The 27,985-nt window shown below is 43.2% G+C and overlaps 1 protein-coding gene across 7 annotated transcripts in view; it reads left to right on the top strand.

The window, feature by feature from the left end:
- EBF1 (EBF transcription factor 1) overlaps nucleotides 1–27,985 on the top strand; it is a 383,413-nt gene that overhangs the window by 9,462 nt on the left and 345,966 nt on the right. For all 7 annotated transcript variants that reach the window (XM_077924635.1, XM_077924631.1, XM_077924629.1 and 4 more), the window contains exons 5-6: nucleotides 11,622–11,695; nucleotides 20,187–20,255. In XM_077924635.1, the coding sequence (XP_077780761.1) occupies nucleotides 11,622–11,695; nucleotides 20,187–20,255 (143 nt within the window). The remainder of the gene's footprint in view (nucleotides 1–11,621; nucleotides 11,696–20,186; nucleotides 20,256–27,985) is intronic.

Here is a 27,985-nt window from a genome sequence, read left to right as displayed (position 1 = left end):
GCTATATCAAACATTATTTCAAATAACTCTATAGATGTCTGTTCCCTCCCCTCCCTGCCGCTGAGCATGATGCACATGGTACATATGTAGTTTTCCATTTTTGCTCCGATCCTGCTGTGCCAATGCACATAGGTATTCAATCAGCTTTCTGCTCAGCATATTGCATGGTTCTGTGGCTGGCACATAGGCGATTAAAATATTATGAATCCATTCAGAAAAGAACTCTGCAGAATCTGAGCTATTGAGCACAATGCGCCTTTGAAAACGCAACAGAGAAAGTTTGCAATCGAGCCAGGTTCTAGCAGCTTCAGTGTTCCTTTGGTTGCATGTCAGAAAGTGCAGGTGATTTTAATTTCCTCATACGGAGAAGAATGCAGAAGTCTGAAATTTGCATGCATGATCAGGACCTGTGTGTTTGGGAAAATGTAAACTCATCACAGTGGAAAATGTGTTGTTTGGAGTCTGGGGGTGAAAACAAAGCTGAGGATTTTGGAGCGACTGCCTGGGCCAGATGGCCTAGTGCATTCCCAGTCTGGCAGCCCAACTGCTCCCTCCTGTATAATATACAGCCATTTGTTCTGGGATATTTACGCTAGAGTTGTTTCCATGTGAATGTTTGAGAAGCGTTGAAAACGAACATATTAAGGGGGGCAAGAATTTTATTTAATTCATGTGAATTCAAGTTGATTAGCGAGCCAACATGCCGGGGATGAGAGAATGAGAACAATGATTAGTGTCTTTTGGTTTAGGGCTGTTGAGCAAGAAAAATAATCGCTATATTTTGGGGGCCAGTCTGGGAAATCCCTTATTGCTCTACCTATTAAGATATTATAGCAAATAATGAGAGGCTGCTTTGCAGCCGGAAATCAGAATTAGTGGCTGGTTAAATATTGCAAGTGGAAATTATTTTAATCCAGAATCTAAGCACTCATTCCTAAATATTTCCAGGGCTTTATCAATACAACACCCTTATGATTGGTATTTTATGATTATCTAAATACTCTTTGCCCCTTCTCCAGATATAGACCTATGGATGCAACCTGATGTATAAAATGCTTCTTTTATCTGGACACCTATTTTTCTGCATAATGTTAGATAGCACTCAGATATCCCAAGTGGTAAGAGATAATTTGCTGGATATAGGGACATAGGGATTGGTTCGTGACCATTTATGCACATTGGGTTATATCCAGTGGTGGTGTTCAGCTAACAGAAGACTGCTGCCAGCAGAAAGGGGATTTTGGCAATTTCAGGCAATTATCCCACCCATCCCTGCAGCTCCCCTCACCTGCCATAAATATGGTGCAGAGGTTTGGAGGAGCGGGTGGGGAGAAATTGCTAAAAACAACAACTTATTACCCTATTCTGCAGATGAAAAACCTTACTGCCTGCTCAGCAACATTGTTGGATACAACCCATGGGCTCCAATCCAGCTAAAGTTAGTGGCTCCTAAGTAACATTGCAGCTAATGGAACAAGTTAGTTATAACTGTAGAGCATGTCCCGCTGGAATATCCAAATCTGTGCATTTTAAAAAACCCCCAGTGTGGTTGGACATATATCCCAATGAGTCAGAGGTCCTGTTCTGGAGGGGGTTGCACTGCTACTGAGTGAACCAGTGCATAGTTTGGGTTGCTCCTAAAATATTTGTTGTTGAGAAGCACCTCTTTTCAGCTTTGGCTGGTTCGCCAGCTATTGCCGTCCTATGACAGGGAGAACTTGGCTACTGTGGCCCATGTGCTGATAACCTCATGTTTGGATTACTCTATGTGAAGCTGCCCTGGAAGTTTTGTTGCATGTGGCTAGGCTCCTGTCAGAGCAGTGGTGGGCTTCAAAACTTCAGTGGCTCCCTGTGCAATGCCAAAATTCACCCCCTCCCACCTCTCACTTTCTGTTATTCATCATTGCTACTGTTTCCTCTCAGTTTGGCACCCAGTGTGGGCAAACCAGTCGTGTTCCCTTAAATCCACCTCTGGTCAGAGGCGGCCTGCAGTGAGCACGAATTGTGGAAGAACTGCAGTGGCTTCTAATATGTGACTGTGCCAGTTTCGTGGTTTTGGTACTTGTGTACAGAAAGCCCCAAACAACTTGGAAACACAATTCCTGAGGGAACACCTGCTCCCCTATAGACCAGCCTGTATATTAACGTCAGCTAAGGTGGTTCTCAACAGCCTCACCATTTTTTGATATTTGTATGGCAGTATTGTGGGGGAGAGGCTTCTTGGTGGGGGCACCTTGCCTTTGGAATGCTCTTCCCTTTCAAATAGGATGGATGCTGATCCTGTTCTGCTTTGGGCACCAGCTAAAGACTGGACTTTTTGCTCAGGCCTTCCTCAACATTTAATGTCAGACTATTTGTCCTGACCTCTTCGGGTTGCCATGCATTTGCTCCTGTTCTTAAGCTGTTGAGTGTTTTTTGTGTTGCTTTTAACTTGTAACCCACTTTGAAATCACTAGCAATGAAGAGCAGGATAGAAATGTTTTTAATAAGTAGTAGCAGTATGTATGTATGTATGTATGTATGTATGTATGTATGTATACCCCACCCATCTGACTGGGTTTCCCCAGCCACTCTGGGCGGCTCCCAACAGAATATTAATAACACGATAAAACATCAAACATTAAAAACTTCCCTAAACAGGGCTGCCTTCAGATGTCTTCTAAAAGCCATTTATTAAAAGTTATTTCTAAATTAATAAACATAATGGTCCTAGTTGGAGGTAAGGGGAAAGGATTTAATTGCCCTTTTAATATACTTTTCCAACCTCCTATCAAGACATACCCCAGAGTTAAAACTATAAAAGACAAACACACCCACACCGGGGGGAAATTGCATCACATGGTTGTTTATTTCTTTACCCATGTGGGTTATGGTGTACATTTGCAAAATTATTTTTAGTACTACAGTAGTCTAACTTTATACCGGGGAACTTTCACTTCTTCCTAATTTATTGATCTCCTTTTGTAACTGGGTTTCACTGGAGCAGAGCCCTGCATAACTTTGACAATTATCCCACCAGAGGTCTTGGTTTCATGAACAGAGCATGAAAAATATTTGGAAATATTTAGCTCAATACACCATTTTCTTTTAATGCATACAATAGAAGGGTGGTGTGTGTGTGTGTGTGTGTGTGTGTGTGTGTGTGTGTGTGTGTGTTTAAAGGAACCATAATTTAGCAACTTCCTGTAGTGGGACCTGAGTTTCTGTCAGCTGCAAAGATCTGAGACTGTTCTTCCTTCCGTCCTGAAACCAACTGTTGTAAATGTTTGCCGCCATGGTTTGTGAGCACAGACGGCAACTGTAAGCTAACCAGTCAGCCCCACACTTCTTATATTGTGCCATTTGTGAGAAGAGGTAACATCCTAAGAGTGGCTTAGAGAGCCAAAATAGAGTGGCACCCTGTGTATCCTGTTATCTGATAATTCATACACAGGGGGGTGGGGATTCTTTTGGTCTTCCAGGTCCTTCATTGCAGCTTAGAGGTCTGCAAACTTATTCTTCTGAATAAATCTAGTTTGCCATTTTTTAGCCTTGATAATGGTGCAAGGGAAGGATAACAAGAAGCTGTTCTCCACAGGCCCTTAATGAATTAAATACCTGCAACATTCTAGACACTCGCATGTCAAGTTTAGCCAAGTAACGCCAGCTTATTGAACAAACACTAAGGACCACTTATTGCAATTTCTCTGCCCAAGACGGTCTCTTTCCTCCCCTTTGACTGGATTTCACTCTGCAGCAGGCAAAGTGTTCATGGGACTTGGCCATGGAGAGCATGGCCTGTCCTTTTTTTTAGCATGCTCTTGCTTTTGCATGGTGTTGGTCATGTCCACTGCACTGTTTCTGCACGAACACATGGTGCATCAACCTGCTCAACATAGTTGGGTGACATGGATCTAATTTCCCTGGTGCTTGTGCACAGATCCTAAGCACCTTGGATGGACCAGGCTCACATATAAAGTAGGGGCAATCTTGGCAGGAATGTTGCATCAGTGTGTTTGTAAGTGTCCCTTATGTCAAGTCGGACCAGCTTTCTAAGCATTGCCTAAACTGACGGGTAGTGGCTCTCCAGGGTTTCAGGCAGGGAGTTTTTCCAGGCCTACCTGGAGCTGCCAGGGACTGAACCTGGGACTTTCTGCATGCAAAGCAAATGCTCTGCCACTGGGCTAAGGCCCTTCCCAACACATGCATGGTATTTAATGCAATTCATTGAACAGCTATTATCAGTAAACAATCTGAAATGCAGGTAAAATTGTGTTTGGTCAAATAGGCTCCTAGAACTGGCTTGCCTTTTTGTTCTTGCAAAGAAGGAAATACTGAGGAGCATCTGCACAACCCAACACGTGTGTGTGTGTGTGTGTGTGTGTGTGTGTGTGTGTGTGAGGTGGGGGGTTAGGGTTGCCAACTTTCAAATCGGCACATGCAGCTCTCCAAGCACAGTTTGATAGGCAGCAATTGGCAGGTGATAATGCTTAGCTGCAAAAGTGGTGCCTGCTGATTTATGCAAATCAAAGCTTTGTTATAGGGCAGGAGAGGGTTGTTTTTGCTTTTATCTAGTTGGCAATCCTAAAGGAAATGCAAAACCTTTGGTAACCTCTATATGTGGCTCATAGAATGGGAGCTGAAAGAAGTAGGCAGCGTCCATCTCCTGGCCATGCTTCTGTTTTAATACATGCAGTTGCCTTGATAATAGCTGAGTGCAAAGAAATTGAAGTGAGCCCCTAGTGCATCGCAAGGCTAAGGATGTTATGCACGTAAGCAAAAGGACTGCTGATGTTAAACACAACAGACAGGTGATTAGATACCACACTGTTGACTCTGTTTGTTCATTATTGCTATTTAGCTGGGTTTTGTTTTTTAAAAAGTAGGTACCTGGAGGTTAAGTAAGCATAGCAGATGCATGGAGAGGAAGTGAAGAAAGGGAGGGAATTAAATCTGCTTGCTCTTATTTGTAGCTGCTAGTGAAGCTGATGTTGCTGCAATTAAACTCACATTGACTCCGGTGCCGGCAAGATTGGCAGCTGAGCATGCACAGTGGTGGGGCTTCAACATTTTCAGTTCTTACTTAAGTAGGGGGTGGGATCCTTTGGGGCCCTACTGTGCTGTATTAAATGCAAAATCAATTATTCAGCGCAAAACACCATTGCCCCAGCTTTGCTGGCTTTTTGGCAGCGCCTAGATAACCTGACATATCAAATGCAATTAAGCCTTTGGTATTCCATTCCTGCGGTCAAAAAGCCCACTCTTGATAACATACAAACCCCACAGCATCAATCACTCATGTTGCCTTTTGATTCTAGGAAGATTTTTAAAAAAATCAAAACCTGCAAAAATCACAGTAGACTAAAACTTCATTTATTTAAATAATTGATTTATATTAAATGCACCTGTATCTGGTCATGATGATTCACAGGTAAACCTCTACTTGTAAATATTCCTTTAAAATTCCAAGAGGCAAATCATTGTGTGTTTTTTAAAAGCACCGTCTGATGTAGGAATTAGTACCAATGATTCTAGTGCAGTATAGTGTTTACTTGCACAGATCCAGAACTCTGTGTGCACTCCGGTGGGCACCCAGACCTCCTTACATGGAGTGGTTTCCTCATTCACTTTAATTGTGTGCAAGACTCCATCCATGGGAATGTTTTTCTGCCTCTCTGCACAGCAGATCCCCCTCATCTGCAAGAGATCTCTGGATCACCACAAATGCTTTTAACATGAGGGTTTCTCTGTGTTTCCAAGCCTAAGGACTTGTAAGTTAGAGCTGGTTCAAGCAATTCAGCGAGGTGCGTGGCAGAGTCTGGGTGAAACTGCCTCACGGCACCTTATGGAGATGAGATGTTTCAAACCACCCCTAGTTCTCCTTGCGCATCCAAAACCCACTTCATCTGCATGCACTGGCTTTGCATGTACAGAGGGATTTTGACATGGAGTGCTTTCAAGTAAGTCACCATTATGGAAAAGTATGAATCAGCTCAAAGTTCCACTGAAGCCAGTGAGATGTGCATGTAAATAGGTGAGTGGATATGGAGTTGTTTAGCCCAGTGCAGTTCACTCTAACTCAGTAGTGGGAGCCAGATGTGGCCCTCCAGGGCCTCTCTGTTTGGCCCTCAACAGCCCTATTTCACACCTTCAAGTATTTTTTTTTTTTTTTGCCTAACTGGAATGTATCCTTGAACAGATCATGCCTCCTGGTTGCCTGGATGAAGGATATAGAGGTGTGTGTGTGTGTGTAAAATAGCCCACTGTATAAAGGTAAACATTTGTTGGTTCCCACAATTTTGCTTCTCACCCCTGGCATGGGGGCCCCTGGCATGTGCCCAGATGGCACTGTGGACATTGATCAGATACTGGCTCTAACTGGCATCAATTCTTAAAGACATCAGGCACCAATCCTTAGCAGCCCTGCTCCCCAAGATCTGCTTAAATGAGAGATGCTGATGGTCAGTCTCGGCATGCAACTAACTTGCAATGCTATTGAGCTGCATCCCTTTCTCTAACCTTGCAGTACTGAGCTCAGATCCTGCTAAGTATGTCAGTGGCTTTTCAAAAGGGAAAAGAGAAACGCACTTGGTACACAAAGCCCCAGTGGGTGAAACAAGTGGAACAATATATGCAAAGGAGTACAGGCTGAAATCCCTCTGAAATGCAAGCTAAGATCTTGGTTGATGAGAAAGGGATAAGATCTGGACCCAGGGAAGACACCCCCCCCCAAACCCTCTGCAATAAAGTTAGATGCTGAGAAAGTCCCTCTGTACAAGCTCTGTTCGAGCTTTCTTAAAAAGTGACGTTGGCGTGAAGGCTGCAGAAAGCTACAGCAACACCAGTGCTATTATTTACAGCACTACTAAATCATATTAAAATATAGTATACCGTACTGGAGTGTGATAATACTATGTTTAAGCAATTACTTTTGCTGGCTAAGATTCATGACTGCTGCACAGGCAAACCTCACCCCCTCCTATCGCTTTCAGTGGGCAACCTTTTCAAAAGCAAAGTTACCGCAGTGCCAAGCCGTCTCATTTTATGCATGGCTTTGTTCCGCTTGTTTAGCTGTACTAGTTTGCTTGAGCTGGCCACACACACACACACACACACACACACACACACACACACACACAAATTTTACTTGTTGGTTTGTGTTAGGGATGCCATGAAACGACTTATACTTTTAAAAGCAAAGTTTTTATGCGGTACCCTTTTTAGTAAGGGTGTGCCAAATGATGCTGCGGACTGCAGCTCTGGCATCATAGAATTGTGGAGTTGGATGGGACCACAAGAGTCATCTAGTTCAACCCCTGCAATGCAGGAATCTTTTGCCCAATGTGAGGCTTGAACCCACAACCTTAAGATTCTCATGCTCTACCAACTGAGCTATGTGCATTTTAATTTATTTATATATTTGAATGTTTATGGACCCCCAGTTTTTCATAAAATATATCAAGGCAGCTTACAACATAAAATGCAATGGAACCTATCTACAAATGTCTATAAAGCATAATGAAAAACATCAATAAAGCATCAGTAGATATTGGCTGGTATCTACTGATACATTGTAAATATACATTGTCTCTTTGAAGCAAATGGGAGTACCTGGCTAAGTTAGGTGTGAGACACATTTATTTGTATACAGTACATCTTGAAACGATTCACTCATAGACATGAATATTGCCTAAACCTGTAATAGGAAGCTAAGTCATTCAATGACTATGCTGCCTAAAGTGCCACAACTCCCTCTTGAGGAAAGCTAATTCCACTCTCTACTTCCAAAACAAAACAAAACAAAACAAAACACTCTAATGGCCTTCCTTAGTTAAGATAGTCAAAATCTTCATTTTTAGGAAGGCTTTGGGGACATAAACTGTTATTTCCCTTTTGAAGTAGTTTTAATGGCTGTGGTTACATTGTTTTTGATGGTTGCTTTTTTATTTAAAAACACACACATTCTACTCTCTCTCTCTTGTTTTAATGTTTTATAGCTGTTGTTTTTCTTTCCATTGCCAAATTGTTTTTTAAATGGTTAAGTTATTGTTTCAACTTGCATCGTTAACTACCTTGGGCTCATTGAGGAAAGGCAGGCTACAACCATTTTGAATGAATGAATGAATGATAGCAAAAATGGAACACCCATGTTCAGAACCAGTGTACCTGACATAAGAACAGGTCAGCGGGAATAACTGGCCACTGGAATAACTGGAATTGCTCAGCCACTGCAGGAGACAGAGTGGGCTAGGCAGAACTTTGGTCTGATTGAGCCAAGGCAGTATTTTCCTGTTCTTGCATTATATAGAAGCATCAATGGAAGATGCAGAGGTGGTTTTAGGGCAGTGCAACCAGTTCCCCCGCACTGCACTGGGCACCCAGTGCAGAGGGAGCCTGGTAAGCACTTGCTCAGCTAGGAGGAGGAGACAAGAGGGCTCTGACAGGGTCCTAGAGTCCTCTCACCTTCTCAAAACCTAATTACTGCTTTGGGGAGGAGGTAGGAAGGCTCTAGGACCCTTCCAGAGCCCTCCTCCCCAAAGCCTGGCATGGCATGAGGGCTGGGGTGGCAAGTTTTGGCCTAGCTTAGGACACCACAGTACCAAAGTCTGCCCAGGAAGATGCACATGTGGTTCTGTAGGTCATCATGCTATTTCACTCATTACTGGAGACAGAAGACAGGAAGATGCACCTCTATGCAGCACCTAAATTACTGGTGAATTTGGAAGCATTTCCTGCCTGCGGTTGGTAAAGCACAGGGGGAGCACATGAGGACAAAGGACAAGAGGGCTTCTGTATTTTTTTAAACTGTTGTGTAGAGGAGGGCGTTTCAGTCGACTCAGGCTTTCTTGCCATCGCAGGATAAGCCGCTCCTGCTGAAAACACCCCCTTTCTTTGCAACTAGTAAAGACAAATACAGGAGCCCTGCCCTCCTCTGCATCTGCTCACCCTAGTAAAAGGAGTTTACTAATGGCCTACCTTTAACAAGATGGCACGAAAGGTTAAGTATTGCAAATGCAGAGCTCCATCCTGCAAAAAACATATGCCCCTGCACAGCAGTACACCCTGCATGAGGTTGTTTGCCATTTTTATTGGACCTCAATAAATAGCTTGTTGCAGATTTTGGCAGCCAGCCTTTTCTTTTAGGGTTGCCAACTATTGAACTGAACCCCCCCCCCCCCGCCGTCCATAGCTATTCCTTTACCAGCCATTTGATCAGCATCAATTAGCAGGTGAGGGCAGTTCTGTGCCATAAAAATCTTTGCCTGCTGATTGCTGCAGAATAAAAAGTCTTTTAAAGGGCCAGACCAATGATTTTGTGTTCTAGCCCATTAGGCTTCATGGAGGATCCTTTCTCTTTAAATAGCAACAGCGTATTACTTCTGCAGTGTTTTGGGGCCCTTTAGCCGAAGGGGGACATGGGTGTCTGCCCCAAAGTCCTTCCCTGAGATTCTATTTGTTTTCTCTTTGTTGTGCAGAGTCATATTCCCCCCCCCGCCCCCATTGTGTACATGTTGTGGGAGGGGGGACTGTAAACTTCCTTCAGATGGCACATGGATTTCTGTTGTGATTGCAACGTAGAATGTTGCTGTGTGCAAATGGCATAGTGGCACAGCTTCCCCTTCCTTGTCAGTTTTTGCAGCCCAGGCTGATGCGTTATTTATTGACTCAGCTGTAAGCTTCACCAACTTAGAGTCAGCATGTGCAGGACTGCACCCTTAAAGGTACAGGCGGAATGGACAGACCAGGACAGCTTGAAGTCCCACTGTTTAGAAATGATTTATTCCACACATTCTTCTGTGGCAGCAAAAATCCGGGCTGGCCACCTAGAGAACACGTGGCAGGGATCCGCTCCCTGACAAGTGTGGCTGTGTACAACATGCATGTTTGTAAACATGTACTGATCACGTACCACTTTGAGGCATTTATTTAATGCGTCCTAGGCTAGAGCTAGATGATGTGAAACAAACACATTCCTAACCCTGGGCTTGTTTGTTTATTGCATTTATACCCCATTTATTTCAGGGACGTGGGTGGCGCTGTGGGTAAAAGCCTCAGTGCCTAGGGCTTGCCGATCGAAAGGTCGGCGGTTCGAATCCCCGCGGCGGGGTGCGCTCCCGTTGCTCGGTCCCAGCGCCTGCCAACCTAGCAGTTCGAAATGCAGCTTTGTCACGCTGGCCACGTGACCCGGAAGTGTCTCCGGACAGCGCTGGCCCCCGGCCTCTTGAGTGAGATGGGCGCACAACCCCAGAGTCTGTCAAGACTGGCCCCTACGGGCAGGGGTACCTTTACCTTTTTACCCCATTTATTTCCCTCCAAGGAGGTGATGCACATGGTTCTCCCCCTCCCCATTTCATGCCCACAACAGCCCTATGAGATAGGTTAGGCGGAGAGGTGGTGACTGGCCCAAGGTGACCCAGTGAGCTTCTTAGTAAAGTGGCGATTTGAGCCCTGGTCTCCCAGGTCCTAGTCCGACACTCTAACTGCTGCACCAACACTGGCTGTCAAGTTTACCCCTGACCCCAGTGTGGGGACAACTCCTGGGTGAATTGGCAGATAGCATGAGGGTGCTTAATCCTTCTGCTGCCGCCCAGTTCTCCCTTCCCCCTCTCCTTGTGGCTTGCTTCTTCCCCCTTTTTTTCCCCTGACCAGCTAGATCTGAGCCTAGAAATATGCCTGGCCTGGGAAAGGGATGAGGTTTGGGGAGCACTGGCAGATGGGAGGACGATTAAGCAGCCCCTCTCCACCCCCCTCAGTTATTCCCCATCTCCACATTATGACCAGCATGTCTTTGATGACTTAACGGGTGTTGTTGGTCTCTAGATTCCCTCAGCTTTAGCCAGCATGGCCGGCGGTCAGGGACGATGGGAGTTATAGCACAGCAACATCCAGGCGACCGCTACCTCCTCACCCTGGATTAACATATTGTGTCACATAAGGTGTATGCTTAAATTGATAACGCATGAAGCAGACTAAAATACTGACATGGCATTTTAGGTTCTGGTGCATCTGTGTTACTGGCTTAGTCTCTTGTTTTCCAGAACTTGTTTGTTTGCATTGACAGGAATTTACTCTCCTTTAATTTGTTAGCATAGTTAACTAGGCTGGAGTTTTACAGAGCACGTTGTGAATCAGGTTCTGTGCTCTGGTAGTAGCTAGTTAAGTGTACAGCCATGCTTTTTGAATTAAAAATATATTAACTTTTTCTTTTTATGAATAGGCCCCATAGTGTTCTGAGCTTTCCTGGTTTTCCCGCCCCCCCTCCTCCCTGCTATTAAGTTTATATTTTATTCTGAATTGAAAAGAACATTGTGGTTGTCTTGACTACTAAAAAAGCTTATCCTACACACCGCTCAGAAGATGTGCATAATGCATCGGTTAAAACAGAAGGGGGGGGGGGGGAGAGAGAAAAGCGCAGAGCAAAGCTCTCACTCTGCTCCGCTTCTGGGACTCTCCAGCAACAAATCTCGAGGCAATTTCTGCTAGGATGCCGTCTGTTTAAGCAAAGCTAACTGGCTTGCCACATTGTTATGCATTCATGTGCTGTGTCGGTGATCATTTTCTCCAGGCACGTTCACTTTGCAGGTTAAAAATAAAATAAAAAATAAAATAAAATCCCCCTTCCTGTTTCTCTTTCTTTCCAGGCGATAGTGTACGAAGGCCAAGACAAGAACCCAGAAATGTGCAGAGTTCTGCTCACCCATGAAATAATGTGCAGGTAAGAAATCTCCTGTCACCATTTAATTAGCAAATGCAAAATTAATTCCTGTCTCAAAAAAGAAAGCGGGGGGGGGGGGGGGAATGAAAGTAGGTTGATCCTGTAACTATTTTGGAATGTAAAAGCATCACTTTCTTTCCTTCCAAGAAGCCCAAAATAACACAGTTTTACACCTGCAATTAGCAGCAAAGCCCCAGTCATCATACACATTTTCAATTATTTATTGGAGCTCAATCCTCAACAATGTATGAGAAGCTTCCGTTTAGACACTGTAGCCTTAATAGGCGCGGGAAATGTCTTCACACCAAAAATGTTAGCGTCTAAATTGCTGCCTTTCGAGGAGGAGTCATTATCCAGCAGAATCTCCCAGCAGTAAAATTGCCATGTTAGGCCTCTGGGATCACGATGGGCTTTCATTCAGCCGGACAGAAAGGCAGAGGATGTTGTCATCTTTTTACGGATTTACAGGTTTATTCTCAGCAGCGAGATGCCATTTCGGCTGCCTGGGAAGGGCGTTTTAGGGGGCCAGGGAAGGGAATATGGTCTGTGGTCAAGGTGATGATATCTGTAATGCAGACATAAGGCTTGGATGCCGCAAGGACTCTGGTGCTCAGGTTTACTATGGCTTCTTCGTTTCAATGGGACCATTCATGGGAGCAAATTTACACCCATTTCGAAGCCTCGGATAAGAGGCCATTGGCTCGACACAAGGTTTGTCCTTGTTTGGAAATATTTCCACATGTGTTTCTATCCAGGGCTGGCTTCTTTGGATCTGGCAGAATTAAGCAGCAGCAACTCTACTGGGGCTATTTGGGAACTGATCGCAGCATCTTTTTTCTTTCTTAAAAAAAGAAATAAAGATGTGGGTCTTTTGCTTTTCCGATTCCATGAAGGATTGCAATAGGGTGCTGCCAGCTTTTGCACCGGGCTCCTGTGCCTGTCCCTTTAATGGCAGTTTGATTGGCAGCACTTAGCAGGTGAGTACGTTTAGCTGCAGGCCATGAAGAGCTCTGCTGCTGATGGTTGCTGCAGAACAAATCTCTGTTAAAGGGAATAGGCGAGGCCTTTTCTTTCTTAGGCCATGTGACAAAACTCTCAGCAAGATCCGTAAGCTCATGCTAATGGGCATGACCCTACAATTTCAATGAAGCCAGTAAGTATTTTTTAAAATAAATTTCAGGAATTTCTGTGCAGTGAAACACTGATGTAAGGAGGGAGGCCTGGTGAAAAATGGCCCCAGAGCTCCCTTTCCTTTGATTGCTGTGTAGGAGAGGGAATTTCAGTAGATAAAGCTTGGATGACAAGCTCCAGCAACTGAAATTCCCTCTTCTATTTGAGGTGCAGGAAACCTTTATTCTATTTCACCTGGATACTCCACTTTGAAAAGTGGGCAAGTTCTCCAGATGACTGTATCAGAAATTCTGGTGTCAATTCTGAAACAGTGTATTCTTGAAGGTCTCTAGGGGTTGTATCGAATGGATTTGTCCCATGAGTGCAAGTGCTTTCACCTGCAATATGGGTCTTCATTTCCCTCTCCTTTCTCTGCATCCTCCCAATCCACTCAGTTGGTTGGGGGAACCTCCATCACAGATTGGGGGCAGGGTGGTTGGGGGAAGAGGAAGTCCTGTTAGTGCAAGTCGTTCTTGCACTAACAAGACAACTTCATTGGATAAAAACCTAGGCTCCAAAAGTGAGACACAGGGATCATTTACAGTTTTACTTAGTTTTACTGTGCAGCAGGCAGAATTCCAACAGGTGAAGTTTCCCCATATCTCCATACAGGACAGTACACACATGTTGAATTTCTGCCTGTTGTGCCACTGTTAAAACTGAGAGCTCCTTGAGGCGAGAACTGTTCTACCGAAGTGCATATAATGGGTGTAATTTGGAGAAAGTTCGAAATGCGGGGCGGGGAAGGAACTTAACAAATTTCAGTCTGATTTCTCTGGGCTCCAACTATATCAGATAAGACGCTAACCACGCTTTATTGAAGATAGTGACAAAATTCCCCATGATTTCAGTGTGAACAGATGGCACTTGGAATTTTAACACCCACAAGCCTTCCTTTCATTTATAGTGCCAACACACGGTAGTCTGTTCTCCTTAAATTATACAAAACTCTACATATTTACTTTAAATAAACCAAAAATGCAAAAATAACTAGATGTTAGCCAATTTTAATATCTGTGTCAGTAAATTACATGGCTGCCAATATACCTTGACATGAAAACAACATTCTAGGCCAAAATTTTGAATTTACTTGATGTAGTATTTGCATTGTTCTTAAATGTGCAATAGATCTTTCAATTTCTCACTGCTTTACAAATGCATGAAGGCAGAAAAGGACATGTTGCTTGAAATAAGAGGGTAATACCCTGTTAAAATATTTTAGGGCCAATGTGAGCATTCGTAGATGTTGACCAAACTATAAAAGATGCTCTTTTTTCTATCTGGCTGCCTGATCTTAATGCACAAACCTCTGATTGGTTGTACTGATACCACACTTTTCAACAATAAGGAAGGTTTGGAGGGCGTGTGTTCCAGCCTTGGTTTCTCTACCACTCGCTTCCCTGCCTGCTATAAGTGGAAGCTGGGATGTGCTGAATCTGCACCAGGGGTTCAAATGCAGCCTCAATTATAAGCATAAAATTAGAGTCTGTTCCCCATTAATCAGCCCAGCTAATTGCTATGCACTACCATTAGCCATATGGTGTGAAAGACAGCTTGCTCTCTCTAAGATGAAATTTCTTCATTCCAGACATGAAATAGTGAAGGCCCTGTGCTTCAGAATAGCTTGTTTTAGATATTTAATTCCCAAACAACTTTCAGCAGCGCCTTCGATCAAGGCTAACGGCACAATAAAACTTTGAGTTTATGTCACCAAAACCGAATATTTACAAAATGGAAGGGACTGTGTTGTGGAGGAAACAAAGGGCTCAGATGTAGAGGAGAAATCCTGGATGAGTGGAAACGGCAAAGAACTGAATCGAGATTACAAGCGGTTGCTTGTTTACTGCACAGGATTTCCAAGTATCTTGAAGAGATGGTTCTTTTGGTGATGATAAAAATAAGAATAATGCTGAGGACAAGAATAGCTTCATAATTCATATTAGAGGAGAATCTTGCAAAGCTAATTTTTGTTAGTGGCCATTGTGCAATGGAGATATCAAGGTGCAACCTGACTTCTAAAGAGCAGCGTCCTCTTTTCACCATAGAAAATTTGTGTTATCGTCAGCTTGTGTTTACTTTTAAATGGCAGTTAATCAGACAGTTGTCTGGTTGCTTTCTGGCAGGCTTCGAATTTGGCACAATTCAGGTTCTGGCCCTTTGTTACCATCCCTTGGAAGCAGCAGTAAAAAGGGCAGTCATGTGAATGGGCCCCAAGATCTGCAAGGGGCAGCTTCCTATACTGTACGGTGGTACCTCGGGTTAAGAACTTAATTAGTTCTGGAGGTCTGTTCTTAACCTGAAACTGTTCTTAACCTGAGGTACCACTTTAGCTAATGGGGCTTCCCACTGCTGCCACACGATTTCTGTTCTCATCCTGAAGCAAAGTTCTTAACCCGAGGTAATATTTCTGGGTTAGCGGAGTCTGTAACCTGAAGCGTATGTAACCCGAGGTACCACTGTACTCTCAATGCAGCACAGGTTACAGTATTATTTTATTTTATTTTGGGGCTATCGTTCTCATGTTCTAACATAGTATAACCCAGATCCATCATTAGCTTCTGAACAGGATGGTTTACCTCTGCTTTTTGTTCTGTGGTGGTTTCAAGACTGATCATTCTCAGAGCACTAAATGAGCCAACACCCCCCCACCCCCCCACCCACACAAACAACACACATACACAGAACAAATACCTATCATTTATACAGTATATGCCAAGCTTCACATTGTTCAGTGCAGAAATCCTTACAACTGCTGGGTATGGCTGATTGAGATTCTCACCATTATATAGATTGGTGTGTGTGTGTGTGTGTGTGTGTGTGTCTACCCAGTGAATTCATGACTGATAAAGTCATTTTACCCAGAGCCTTCCTGTGTCATTGCTCACTCTCTTAGGCATCAAATGAGACATGATGTGGGGTTTTTGTGATTGGCTCTCCAGTGCATATACCTCCACGATCCTTTCGATCATTCGATTTCAGTTCCAGCATGGGGAACCTGTGGCCATTCAGATGTTGTTGGATTGAAGTTCCCACCCATCCCAGACAAAATGCCTAATGGTCAGGGAATATGGGAGCTGTAGCCCAGCCACAACCTGGAGGGCACCAGGTTCCTCACCCCTGCTTTAATGAGATCAGGGTTGTAGTGTACCATGACCCTGATTGAAATAGTCCTCCTGAAGCTGTGGACAGGTGCCCATGTAGCGGACATTAGTTTCAGGTGTGTGTGATTTGGATCAGCCCTGTGCCTCACCGCACTACAGCTCCAGTTCAAATTAGACCCTCTCATGGCTGCTTTTAAAGAGGTAGGAAAACATCCAGTGATCCAGTCACAGATATTTCATGCAAAACCTCGTTTGGTCTGCAGCTCTCGCTTTCTTAAAACAACAACAACAACCACCCTGAATCCTCAAAATGAATTTGCTTTGAGTTGTATATTTATTGGCATTGTCCATATGTTGTTTTAAAAAACAACAACAAGCCAGTTTTAATGTAGGAGAAGCACTCTTTGTTTCAAGCTCACTCTCACAAAAGTTATGTTTATGAAAATCAATAAGGAATATATATACTGATCATGATGCAGCCAGAACTAAACACTTTTAAAGTCCTGCTGATTTCAAAGGGAGAGAGAAACACATGCTTAAAAAGAAAAAATAAGATTTAAAAGTGCTTAACTGTGCCTTGTTTGTTCTGTTTATGTTCCTACATATAAATTCATGCAATAATCAAGTAGAACCCAGTTCTGAGGGTTTCAGATGCTCTGAGGAGAGGCCAGGTTTCTAGGCATGGGTTTGGGATGAGGCATCAACAAGTGGAATGAGTGTGCTTATCACTCAAGTGAATAAAAATGCAATTCTTTTCAGATATGACTCATTGTGGGTCCCTGTGCGTTCTCCCTCTATTGCTAACTATTTTAATGCGCGCATTCTGCCCATCCCCTTATCGCTTACTAATTCCTCAGTAGTCTGGGTGGGGCCCTTAGTTTTCAACAGTCATTTAAAACTATTTTATGTCGATCACTTTTTAATCTTGCATTCATCTTGGAGAGGAGGTGAGGTCACATCTTTAATTAGTACTACTTCTTTGGAAGGGAGTGCTATTTGCAGGTTTGGTTTTTTTTAAAAAAAAGATATAAAAAATGTTTCTAGCAGTACATGAGTGTGGGGGTGTGGGGAAATATGACAGGGTGGTGTGAAAATTGATAGACAGTCCTCAGATGCTGATATGTCTTAAAAGTTATTTTTTTACGGAGCAGAGAACAAATCAACGGTTCTCCTTATATTTGGCGCAGCCAAAACAATGCCAATTCCCCACAGGTGTGGAAATCCATTCATCTGTGAAAAAGTAAAAAAGTTTGAAGCCCTTTATAGCTGCTGTGAGCTTTCTGCCCTGTGAAAAGAGTTGTGTGTTCTTTCCCGTTTTTGTTTTCGCAAAACTGCTTAAACAGTCTGGTTTTGTAAAAGGCGCTTCTGTTATGCTTAGTGCCGTTTATCATTTTATTGCCAATCTTGGTGGGTCCCCATACATTATTCGCAATATTGTTGCACAGCACAAGCAAACCTTTGTCGCTCTCCCTGGAGAGCTATTTATATGGCACGACACTTCCAAGAACTCTACTGGGGGAAAGAAGTCTATCTTCACACACAGTTGGTATAGGGTGAGCTTCCAGTGAGGGGCTGAATTCTGGCAAGATTCAAGTCTCACATTGAATATTGCTGGTCCTCTTCACCCTTCACTTCCCAGCCTTCCTGAACCCTGGCCTTCCCTTTAGCATTTTTGATGGGAGGCCAACAGCATATACAGTGGTACCTCGGGTTACATACGCTTCAGGTTACAGACTCCACTAACCCAGAAATAGAACCTTGGGTTAAGAACTTTGCTTCAGAATGAGAACAGAAATCGTGCTCCGGTGGCGCGGCGGCAGCGGGAGGCCCCATTAGCTAAAGTGGTGCTTCAGGTTAAGAACAGTTTCAGGTTAAGTACAGACCTCCAGAACGAATTAAGTACTTAACCCGAGGTACCACTGTACTGCTTGCATGTAAATTTCCTTCATCATATAAGTATCTGATCCCAAGTGCTTCTGTTCAATACTTCCCCTCACGCACACACAGGGCACAGAGCAGCCCTGTCACAACAGCCCTGTCATGTGAGTAACACATGAGGAATGCTGCCTCAAGACAGTTTGCTCCCTATAGCAGAGTCCAAACCCCCTTGCTTTACCCTACTACGATTCTGCCACTCAGGTAGCAATTTGCCCCTTCCTCCACCCACCCTGATGGTGCCACTTAAAACAGGTTGCTTCACCCTGCTGTATGATTGGTCCAACTTTGTGCATTACTGGGATTTCAAAGGCAGAAGTGACATATGGGGGGAAATTCCGGAAGACAGCAGTTTGTCCTCTGGCAACCCTAATGGTGGGACGCACCAGCTGGTAAATCTCCAAGGGAACCCCTAGGGGAAGAAGGCCCAGAGCCAGGGGGAGTGGGACGGCAATGGGTGCTCAGAGGGAGAAGAGGGAGCAGATTGGGAATAGGAGGTGTCGGAAGCAGAAGAGGCAACAGGGTTTGGCGAGCAGAAAGAGGCTGTGGCAGAGAGCAGTCCAGAAGAGGAGGCTGGAGAGGAGGGAGGCTCAAGAAGCAAGGTGGAGGTCGGCTGCTGAAGAAGCCAAGGAGTCTCCCCCTCCTGCTCTCTCTCCCAGAACACAGAGAGGAGTGAAGAGGGTGGAGCAAACAGAGACAAGACAAAGGAGCATCAGGATGCTGGGGAAGGACCCTGGGGGGAGGTGGAGACTGAGCTGTGGGAAAGTGGGGCGCTTCAGTCTTCACAACTGCCTCATTGGGGCAAGACCTACTCGGGAAGGGTTGCTGTTATCACTAGGCCTGCACTGTTTTGGTTCCTTTCATGGGCGTAGCCAGGATTTTTTTTTGGGGGGGGGCAGGACTTTTGTTAGGGGGCAGAACTGACGTGATTGGTCAGTCAGTTAAGTATTTCTATTGTTTTACTTGTTCTAGGGGTGGCAGCTGTGCCCCCCTTAGCTACGCCCATGGTTCCTTTGACTAAACAGTTAACTTCACTGACACAAGGTGTTTTCTTGCTGACCTGACTCCAGCTCCTAACAACTGTGGCCATTCAGGTGTTATTGGACTCAAAATTCCCACTAGCCCCAGCCAGCATGGCCACAGACCTGCTCCAGTGTTTGTAATTTGTTTTATTTTTGTTTTCTTACATTTATGCCCCTGTTTCTTCTGTCATGGAATGGACTCCAAGGCAGTGTACATGTGGCTTCCCAATAGTCACCCATCCAGGCACTGACCAGAACAAGTTATGCTTAACTTCAGCAAGATGGTGCCCTCATGTGCCTTTGAACTGTACCATAGGATTTTAAATGTAAAGACCGATACATTTCTTGTTGGCAATTAGTTTTGCCAGAGATGTATGGTAGCCAAAGAGGGTCAGGCAGAATTGGCTTCAGAGACAGATTTGGCTTAGGGTCTATGGATGCTGATCACTATTTTTGATCACAGGGCAGTCCTGTGCATTGAATCATGAGAGCCAGACAAGAAATATGAAAATGCATCTCACTGTTAAGAGATGATTATTTGAGATGTTGGTATGTTTTCCAGCACCAAGTGTCAAAGTGGAAATAGATCATGATCACACTTGTGTATTACCTGCTAATAAGGTGTAAATGCAAATTTCATGGCCATGTAGAGTTTTTGTCTTTATTCCAAACAGGCATCATCCAGCATATTGAACAAAATGTGGCGAGAATGGTCTTAAATAATGCAACATGGAAAACATTACGAATTTCTTTTGCTTTCTGGATTCCAAGCGTTCCCAAACCTTGCCGTCATGTTTACAAACAGCTGCAAAACGATTAGGTCTAGAAATGTTTTTTGTTTTTAAATGAGAAGCTGAGAGATTGAGGATTCTAATGATCTACAGAACTAGTGCATTCAAACAATCTCTTCTCCATAGGAGTTTTCTGCCTGCTCTCTTTCTAAACTTATCTATGGGATGTCTCAAACCATTGCAATGTAACTGGAGAAGGTCATAATCATTACCTCAAGAAATCTTGCATTATTATCCCTAAAAAGTGGGATAACCCTCTTTCCCCCTTTTTATTTATTAATTGTTGTTGCTTGCCAGCTGTACAAGATGTTAGACCTAGTCATTAACCCATATGTGACCTTCTATATTCAACTGATTTCCAGACAGGGACAGAACAGTAACTCTAGCCGGCAATGTGAACCCTCCTGTATTTGTAATTATGATTTTGAGAGTGTAATGGCTGCACTAAATCCTCTCCCTTTTTGCTCTGTAGCCGCTGTTGTGACAAGAAAAGCTGCGGCAACAGAAATGAGACTCCTTCAGATCCAGTGATAATTGACAGGTAAGGGCTGCTATCCTTTTCCTTGAATTTATTCGAGCTATTTGTGGTGTGTGTGGTAGTTGGTTTTCTTTTTGTGGGGTGGGGGGACGACGACTCCTCATTATAATGAAACACCTGCCTTGTGTTGCTAATGGGCAAAGAGTGATGTGCGTCCGTGGGCGTAATTTTGTCGTTCATAGGGAATTAGTGATGCTATAAGGTTTTGATTTTTGTGGAAAGGCCATATGGAATGTAACTGTGAGTGGAGGCTCTGTGGAGCGTTCTGGTGCTAGTCTCTGATTCATGCTCCTAAAGGGGGACATTTTTCTCTGCAACTTTCTGCGCCTCGATTCGCATGCTGTGCCGGGGAAGCTTCGGGAATATAAAATAATAATAGTTTGTGATTTATGAAATGTGGTTGGGTGCTTATAAATATTTAACTTTTTACTTTGAAAAATGTTTGAATCATTATCACTTTTTAGCTACAGTAGTTCCCTTGGATGCAATCTATCTAAATTGTAAGGTTTGTTTTATTTTATTTATGCATTAAGATATCTGAAAACTAAAGATTCCTCTGCCCCCCCTTTCTCAACAACCCCCCCACCCTCGGATTCCAGCTTGTTTTCTTTGGTTTGAGTGCAATTTTGATTGTATTGTCAGTTGATTAATTCATTTTGCCTGTCTTAATTATTACGGTTTCTAAACCGATCCAAATTACTAATCTGACATGACCGAATAAATCACTGTAGAACAATAAATTCGCTGGAGTTGTTCTGTGCAATTTGCACTCGGCAGACTTGCAAATTAGGCAACGCTGTAGCCAAAGAGTCACTTTTACATTTTAATTATTGAAGCTCGTCATACAGAAACATATGATAAACTGTTACGATGTCGCATTACTTTGTGAGAATTAAGTGACCACGCAAGGCTGATACTGTCCATTATCAGTTAAGAGAAGGAGTACTATATCATTGTGGTGTGGAACTCTTCCTCTTGCTTTGCTGCCTGAGTTAATGTTCGCAACCTTCAATTCATCCTCTTTGTTGGATTGCTCAGAAAGTGCCGTGTGACGTCGGAGCAAGGTGGCATTCTGTTACGCAGTGACTGGAAAGACATGATTGATAAGCCATTTTATTTATGTAGTTTTATGTCTTTGGTATGGCTTTTGAAACAAGAAGTTATGCTTTCATGGCAAATGTCTTTGCAAATTATTCCTGAGTTTGTTTACAGTACAGTAGCATTGAATTTATATTGCATACTTGCATTGCTGAAGAGCGTTAGGTGAACACAGGAGAGCACAAAAGTAATTAATTAATGTGTCTGTTGTGTATTCAAGGTGTATTATAGTCTGATGGGGTATTAAAGATGGCACTTGCAGTTGCATGGAAAATTTATATGTCTCCTAGATGGTTCTCAACAACGAGATAGATACTGAACGTGAAATGTGTGTGGTTCTACCTACATATAGATGTGCTGGCTGTGGTTCATTTTAGGAATAAAACCATTGGCATTGACTGCATTTTAGACTAGCATATTTCATCTTAGTAAGCCAAGAGAAGAACAAGCTTTTTGCCCATGCGTGACGATCCTGTGTTCCTCCCTTCATATTGCAAGAAGTCAAATTGCAAAATCTATAATTAACTACAACTTCTCATTTTGACCAAGCTGAGGAGAAAATGGTTATAAGCTTTGGAGCAAGTGAGGGGTGCTAAACCGACTTCAAACTGTGGTTACATATCCTGGCATGTTTCAAAGCGCCATGGTTTCTTGGAAATGAATGATTGGCAAACTATGGTTAATTAGGTTTGCTGTTTTGCTTGTGTGGACAGGCAAAAGCTGTTCATCTCTTGATTTACTAAGCTGAAATCAGTCATCTGATCCAGGCACCCTCATCTGCATATTGTTCCTCTTCTTAGTAGTTTGGACAACTTGGGTCATACGGTACTTCACCAGCATTGCAGAACTTTGCGCTGAGGCAGATTAAAAGCTGGAATTTGGTTTGTGGAACTGGGCTCTATTAAACTTTGCCTCACCACACATTTTGAGTGTGAACTGGTTAATCTTTTAAAATTCTTCCCTCGGTTTTAAGTGGTGACTTTGATATGGAAGGTTGATATGACTGTGGTTTGAATAACATCTGATTTTGACCCGCTCCTTTGGGTTGCAGTGGCATAAGAAATTTGACTCAGCTGTGCTGTAATTAGCCTTCCCTGTGTTTTTGAAACAGGATTGAGTTACCTGGATCGCATTAGTGTGGCTTCTATTGTTGCCGCTTAGCATCTGTCCCAGTAGGGTACTTAAAACCTTTTTCTTGGCCAGGGCTAGTTCAAACAATTTAGGCAAAATAAAGTATGCGCTTTGTACAGCTAGTGGCTCTGGTGATGTTACTAGTGACATTTACCCTGTGCATATTATTTCCCCCTTGGCTTAGAAAAGCACGAAGGAATCTATATGAAGCCTGTGTTTTAAACAGAGTACTTTGCAAATTGTTTTAACATTAAAAAGCCGTCACGAGCTGGAACATATGTTGAGTTGCACTCTGCTGTCACTCTGGCGTGCATAAAATTGTAAGCTATTATGCCAATTGATATGCAAAACCATATTTAGCTATTTTTTATTTGCAAGTGATCCTTCGCAGGACACATTTGGGGAGAGGGGAGAGGGTTTGCAAAGATTTTCTCTGATGCCTAGCAGACTGCTCAGTCTTGTATTTGACCTGTATTAATAGAATGGGCACCTTAAATGCTACATTTAAGTAGGCAAGGATCACATTTAAATCATAGACATGTTTCCTTATGAGGATTACTACCTCTTTGCTATATCTGCAGAATACGGTTTTTCAAATGTCTGATCAAGAAGGATACTTATGATTTTTACACATACACTAAATGATATTGGAGCATGTCTGGAAAATTTTGAATGACAGTAGCCACATGTGAGTATTGACAATTCTGGACAATTGCGAATCTCTGAAAATTCAAAGATACACTGGTGAATATAGGCAGCTTAAAAGCGAATACATTTGTGTGTTATGAAAAGTGGGGATATATGACACATATAAAACCTTTGTACCTACAGAGTTGTATAACATGCTCTTTTGCCTCCAATTATCATTTATATTCATTTATAATATATAATCCAGAATGAACTGGAGCCATTTAATCATAAATGTAGAGTGTTGGAACAGCCTTGGCAGATGCATTGGGAAATGACTTCGTATTTAGAGGAGCACGTTTTGATTGCGATCAAAATGACCTCAGGAAATTTTCTATACTCTAGAGATCTGTCTTCCCTCCATGCTGTGGCATCAATCTATTTTTCTCATAGGCAGTTTGTAAGCTTTATACCATCGGTTCATATAGCCCAGTATTGTATGGCTGGCTCCAGGCTTGAGGGGAACGTGCGCAAAGTGTCCCCTCTCTATCGTTGTATCTTATCACCTGGCTACAATGATAGCACTTCAAGGAGTGCTGTGTTGCTGGATTTAGTTACCCTTTAAATTCCCCACAATTCCTCAGAGTGACAAAAAGTTTGGGGCACTGAGAGAAATTAAAGTGGTGGCTTGATACAGTCAGCTGGCGCTGCTCCAAATGCCACATCAGGTGATGGTGGTGGTGGGAATTAAGGTTGGAGATGAGTAAGTACTGGGGTCCTGTCAGCTGCTCAAGGATGCCAGACACAGGCTATGAATACTGTTTACGTTGGTCCTTCCCAACCCTACCAGAGTTACCAGGGCATTTGCTTTTACCACAGAGTACTGCTGAGTTATGGCCTCAGTGTGTTTGTGTTGCGCGCACACAGACACACACACACACACACACACACACACACACACAGAGAGAGAGAGAGAGAGAGAGAGAGAGAGATATGCCTTAGAGATGCTGTAAAATAATCTCCAACACAATCACACAGATTAAAATAAAAGCCCTAGGGCTGCTTTAAATGAAATCATTGCACTAGTGGGCTCCCCCCCTCCACTTCTGTGTGCCCCATAACTTCCCCAAACCTGCTCCAGAGGGTCAGGAGAACCCCCCCAGAACAGTGCAAGGGAGGAGGAGAGGAGATACTGTTTGGTTTGCACGAACAGAAATGCACAAGAATCTCCTGAGCATTACACTGAACGCAGCCCAGTATCCCCAATAAATGACATTTTAAAAGCCATTTGTTGCTTTGGCACAAGCTGTGCTGGTACACAGCTTTCCCCCATGCCCCAACTGGCCCTTCATGTGTTCCCTGTCCTGGTTAGTTCATTTTACAGCAGGATGATACAGTTTACATTGTACAGAAAGTACAGTATAGCAAAATGAGATAGGGCGTAACATCTATTTTAAGGTAAATTATCATTTTTTAAGCGGAAGGTGCATGCATCCCCCTAAAAGCACCTGCAAGTTCATGGAGATGTGGAGGGGACGAGTCTTTGGAGGAAGCGAGTGTGATGCAAAACAATTCAGGGTGCAACAATTTCTGTTACAAGTGACACTGTGTGCATTCAGCCTAGTAGTAGCAAAAAAATAAAATAAAAAACGAACCACTTCCTGTTATTACATTCTACATAGATTTAACATTCAAACGGTAACTCAAATTTGAATTTAAAAGGTTTGCTATAAAATTCCTGGGCAGGAATTGAATAAATTGTACTTTTATTGCCACAGTGGAGATTCCCATGTTCTAACCTTTTTTTCCATATAGCTATTCTAGTTCAATAAATAAAACCTCATTAGACTATTCCCATTTCAATGAGTTTATTAAATTTTACAGGAGTAATTAGCATAAGCTGTGCTAATTTTTCTGGAAGACTAATGAGAGAGCTTCTTAATTAGGTTTGCTTTGTAAGAATCTGAAAAGATGATAATGAAAAAAGTCACATAGGGTGCAATACAACAGGAAGGAAGAGTCTTATTATTTCTTGATTTGTGAAAGATGATTCTGTGTCTTGGCATGGCTTCAAACTTTAAAAAAAAGCCTCACACACATTTTTAAAAACCACCCAAACTGACCAGGGCTGAAACAGATATTCTAGTGAGATTTCTCTGCTTGTCATTTAGTTTCATCCCCGTCTCCCTTCATGGATGAAACAATTGAGCAATGGTTCTCTTGGCTAAGATAAACATGGAAAGTAATGTCTACTTCCAATGTATATGGCAGAATCACTCCAGCATAAACACTCATACCTAGTGCCCTGGATCCCCTTAAATACCTGTTGTTTGAGCATGTATGCATTCCAGTGGTGGGAGAAAAACATCCCTGATGTATGGTTATTAATGGCTCCAATTCTCAATAATGATGGGGGAGAGATGATTCCCCACTTCCCTGCCAAGAGCCAAAAGTGGTATCACAAGTGTTTCATTGCTAATAGTGAATCATTACCTCTGGCAAATAAGGTTTTTCAGGTTTTAAAGACGTTTCAAAAACCTACAAAACTTGTTTGATGGAAGATGATTGCAGGACAAAAGAAACCTATATGGGCTGCACCTCCAGCTTTCTTATAAATGACTGTCTCTAACCATAGCTGCTATTTTCTGTATCCCTGTTGAGAGCTAATGCCCAAGAATCCGAGACTATTTCCCTAAACTAATAAAATAATTTATTCCAGTGCCTAGTGTACACAATTGCATCATGCAGAGACTCAGTATTAATTCTGATATCTGAAAGCAGCCACGGCGCTTAGCCACTGCCTCCAAGTTGTCTGTCTGATGCAGAGTTGTTACCTGGCTACTGTTTATATTAGCCATGCTAGAGAGGTTTTGTTTTGTTTTGTTTAAATTGGGTAGGCCTATACCCAATTTATCCATAATGAATAGGGCCATTTTTAAAGATAGTAACTCTAGGTATGTGATCAAGCAAATTCCCTTAAGCCAGGCAATTTCAGATGGTGTTTGTATGTTCCCAGTGTGCACTGGATTCCAGTGGAAAACATCTGCTCTCTATGCCCATAACACTCTGTACTGGGATATTTTCCCAGATTGCTCTGTGGGAGAGTAGCCAGCAAGCTGCTCCTTTGTGAGAGAGCTGTTGTGTGACCACTGCCTCTAGAGCTCTGAATTCCTCAGCAGTCCAGTTTTGCCTGTAACTATCTATCTATCTTGCTGATGCGGTGCTAAGTGTCTGAAAATAGTTTCTTCTTAGCATTGATTCACACAAGTGGTGCAGAAGAGGAAAAGCTTGTTCCATGATGACTTCCAGATGCTGTCCATTGTGTGCATATATGATATTGTAGGTTGAGTTTAGCATGGGTTCGTGTGTTTTTTTAAATTTGGCACTGCCTGCACATTACTAGCTGATGTGACCGGAACGTGCCCAAGCCTTTTCTGCAGCTGAAATGGTCATATGAATCCATCATCTGTTCATACACTTGCATATGGGTCAAATACCTTAACACACTTATGCTCATGCCATAACCAGGATGGCAACAGGATGGGCAGAGGAAGGTGTATGATTGTGTTTGATGGGAGGATCCAAATAGACAAAGCTCAGATGTAGCTTGATGTAGTCTTGGTAGTTCACGTAAAGATGAACAGGAAGTCTGGTGTAAGATTTTTAGACGCGTTAATTAACCAGCATGAACTGTACTGTGAACAAAGATCTCGGTGCAGCAATTTCTTGCAAGGACAGAGGTATGCTTGAAATGTCTCTTCCTGCAAGGGCTGCCTCATTGACTGCAGAAGTGGTAAAATTCTGCCCATGTATCCCTTTGAACATGCACGCAGAGATCTGAAGTGAATGGGGCGGTGTGTGCAGGTTTATAAGTTCTATGTGTGCATGACCATTATGTGTGAGTTGCTCTGTCATTAAGGTAGCCAATCTGGGGAACATTCAGCACTTTTGAGTTTCATTGGTTTCAGTGGGAGAATCAAGCATGTGCTTCAGTCTCTTTCTCTCATTGAATTTAATGAGACTCCAAAGCACTTAACCTTGCTTGGATTGTGCCTGATGTTTCTGTTGGGCTTAGGCCTGAGCTTTGCTTGGAAAAGTCAAGGACACACTACCTTCCAACAGGAAATACCTCCTTAAAGAGTGACTATAGCTCTGCTCCCAGCGTTGATCCTTCTATTCCATCTGGAACAGCTGCAACTGGAATAACGATTGCCTTCCTGAACGTATCATTTTGGAGTTTTTGGTCATTGCTCCAGTTCATCGTGCAAGTTACCTACAAACCTATATGTGGAAAGCACCATGTTGTTGTCGTTTAGTCGTTTAGTCGTGTCCGACTCTTCGTGACCCCATGGACCAGAGCACGCCAAGCACCATAGTATGTAGCAAAACGTATACATTCCTCTCTATCTTAAGCACACAATGGCCCTGTGAGTAAGGCTATGTTAAGAAATAGTGACTGGTCATCTAAGGAGCTTTGTGGCTGTGTGAGAATTTGAACTCAGGTCTCAAGTCACCCAAGGCAAGTGTTTAACACATAACACCACCTTGGCTCTCTTCCAGCCTTTCTTCGTAGTCCTCCTTGCACCGTGGCACACGCTGCCTCAGTATAAGAGGAGTGAGAGGGTTGGCACCACTCATTTGATGCAATGGTATTTTCCTAATCTGCTGATTAGTTGCGGGGGAAAGAACTTGGGAACATCTTATTTGGCCCATGCCAAATAAGTGGTCCCTGCCGCTTTCTTATTCCTGGAAAGTGGCTTGAAAATGATGGCGACAAGCTTCGCTTTTATTTCAGGGGCAAGTTCTGCGGAGAATATGTAGTGTACCTATATTCTTTTCAGTGTAAAAAAGCCCTTAAAGCATCTGGCTGAAAGGCA

The sequence above is a fragment of the Podarcis muralis genome, chromosome 2, assembly GCF_964188315.1.
Source record: "Podarcis muralis chromosome 2, rPodMur119.hap1.1, whole genome shotgun sequence".
In the NCBI taxonomy this organism is placed as follows: Eukaryota; Metazoa; Chordata; class Lepidosauria; order Squamata; family Lacertidae; genus Podarcis; species Podarcis muralis.
The sequence above is the reverse complement of the archived record's forward strand: the minus strand, read 5'-3'. Positions and strand labels throughout refer to the sequence as shown.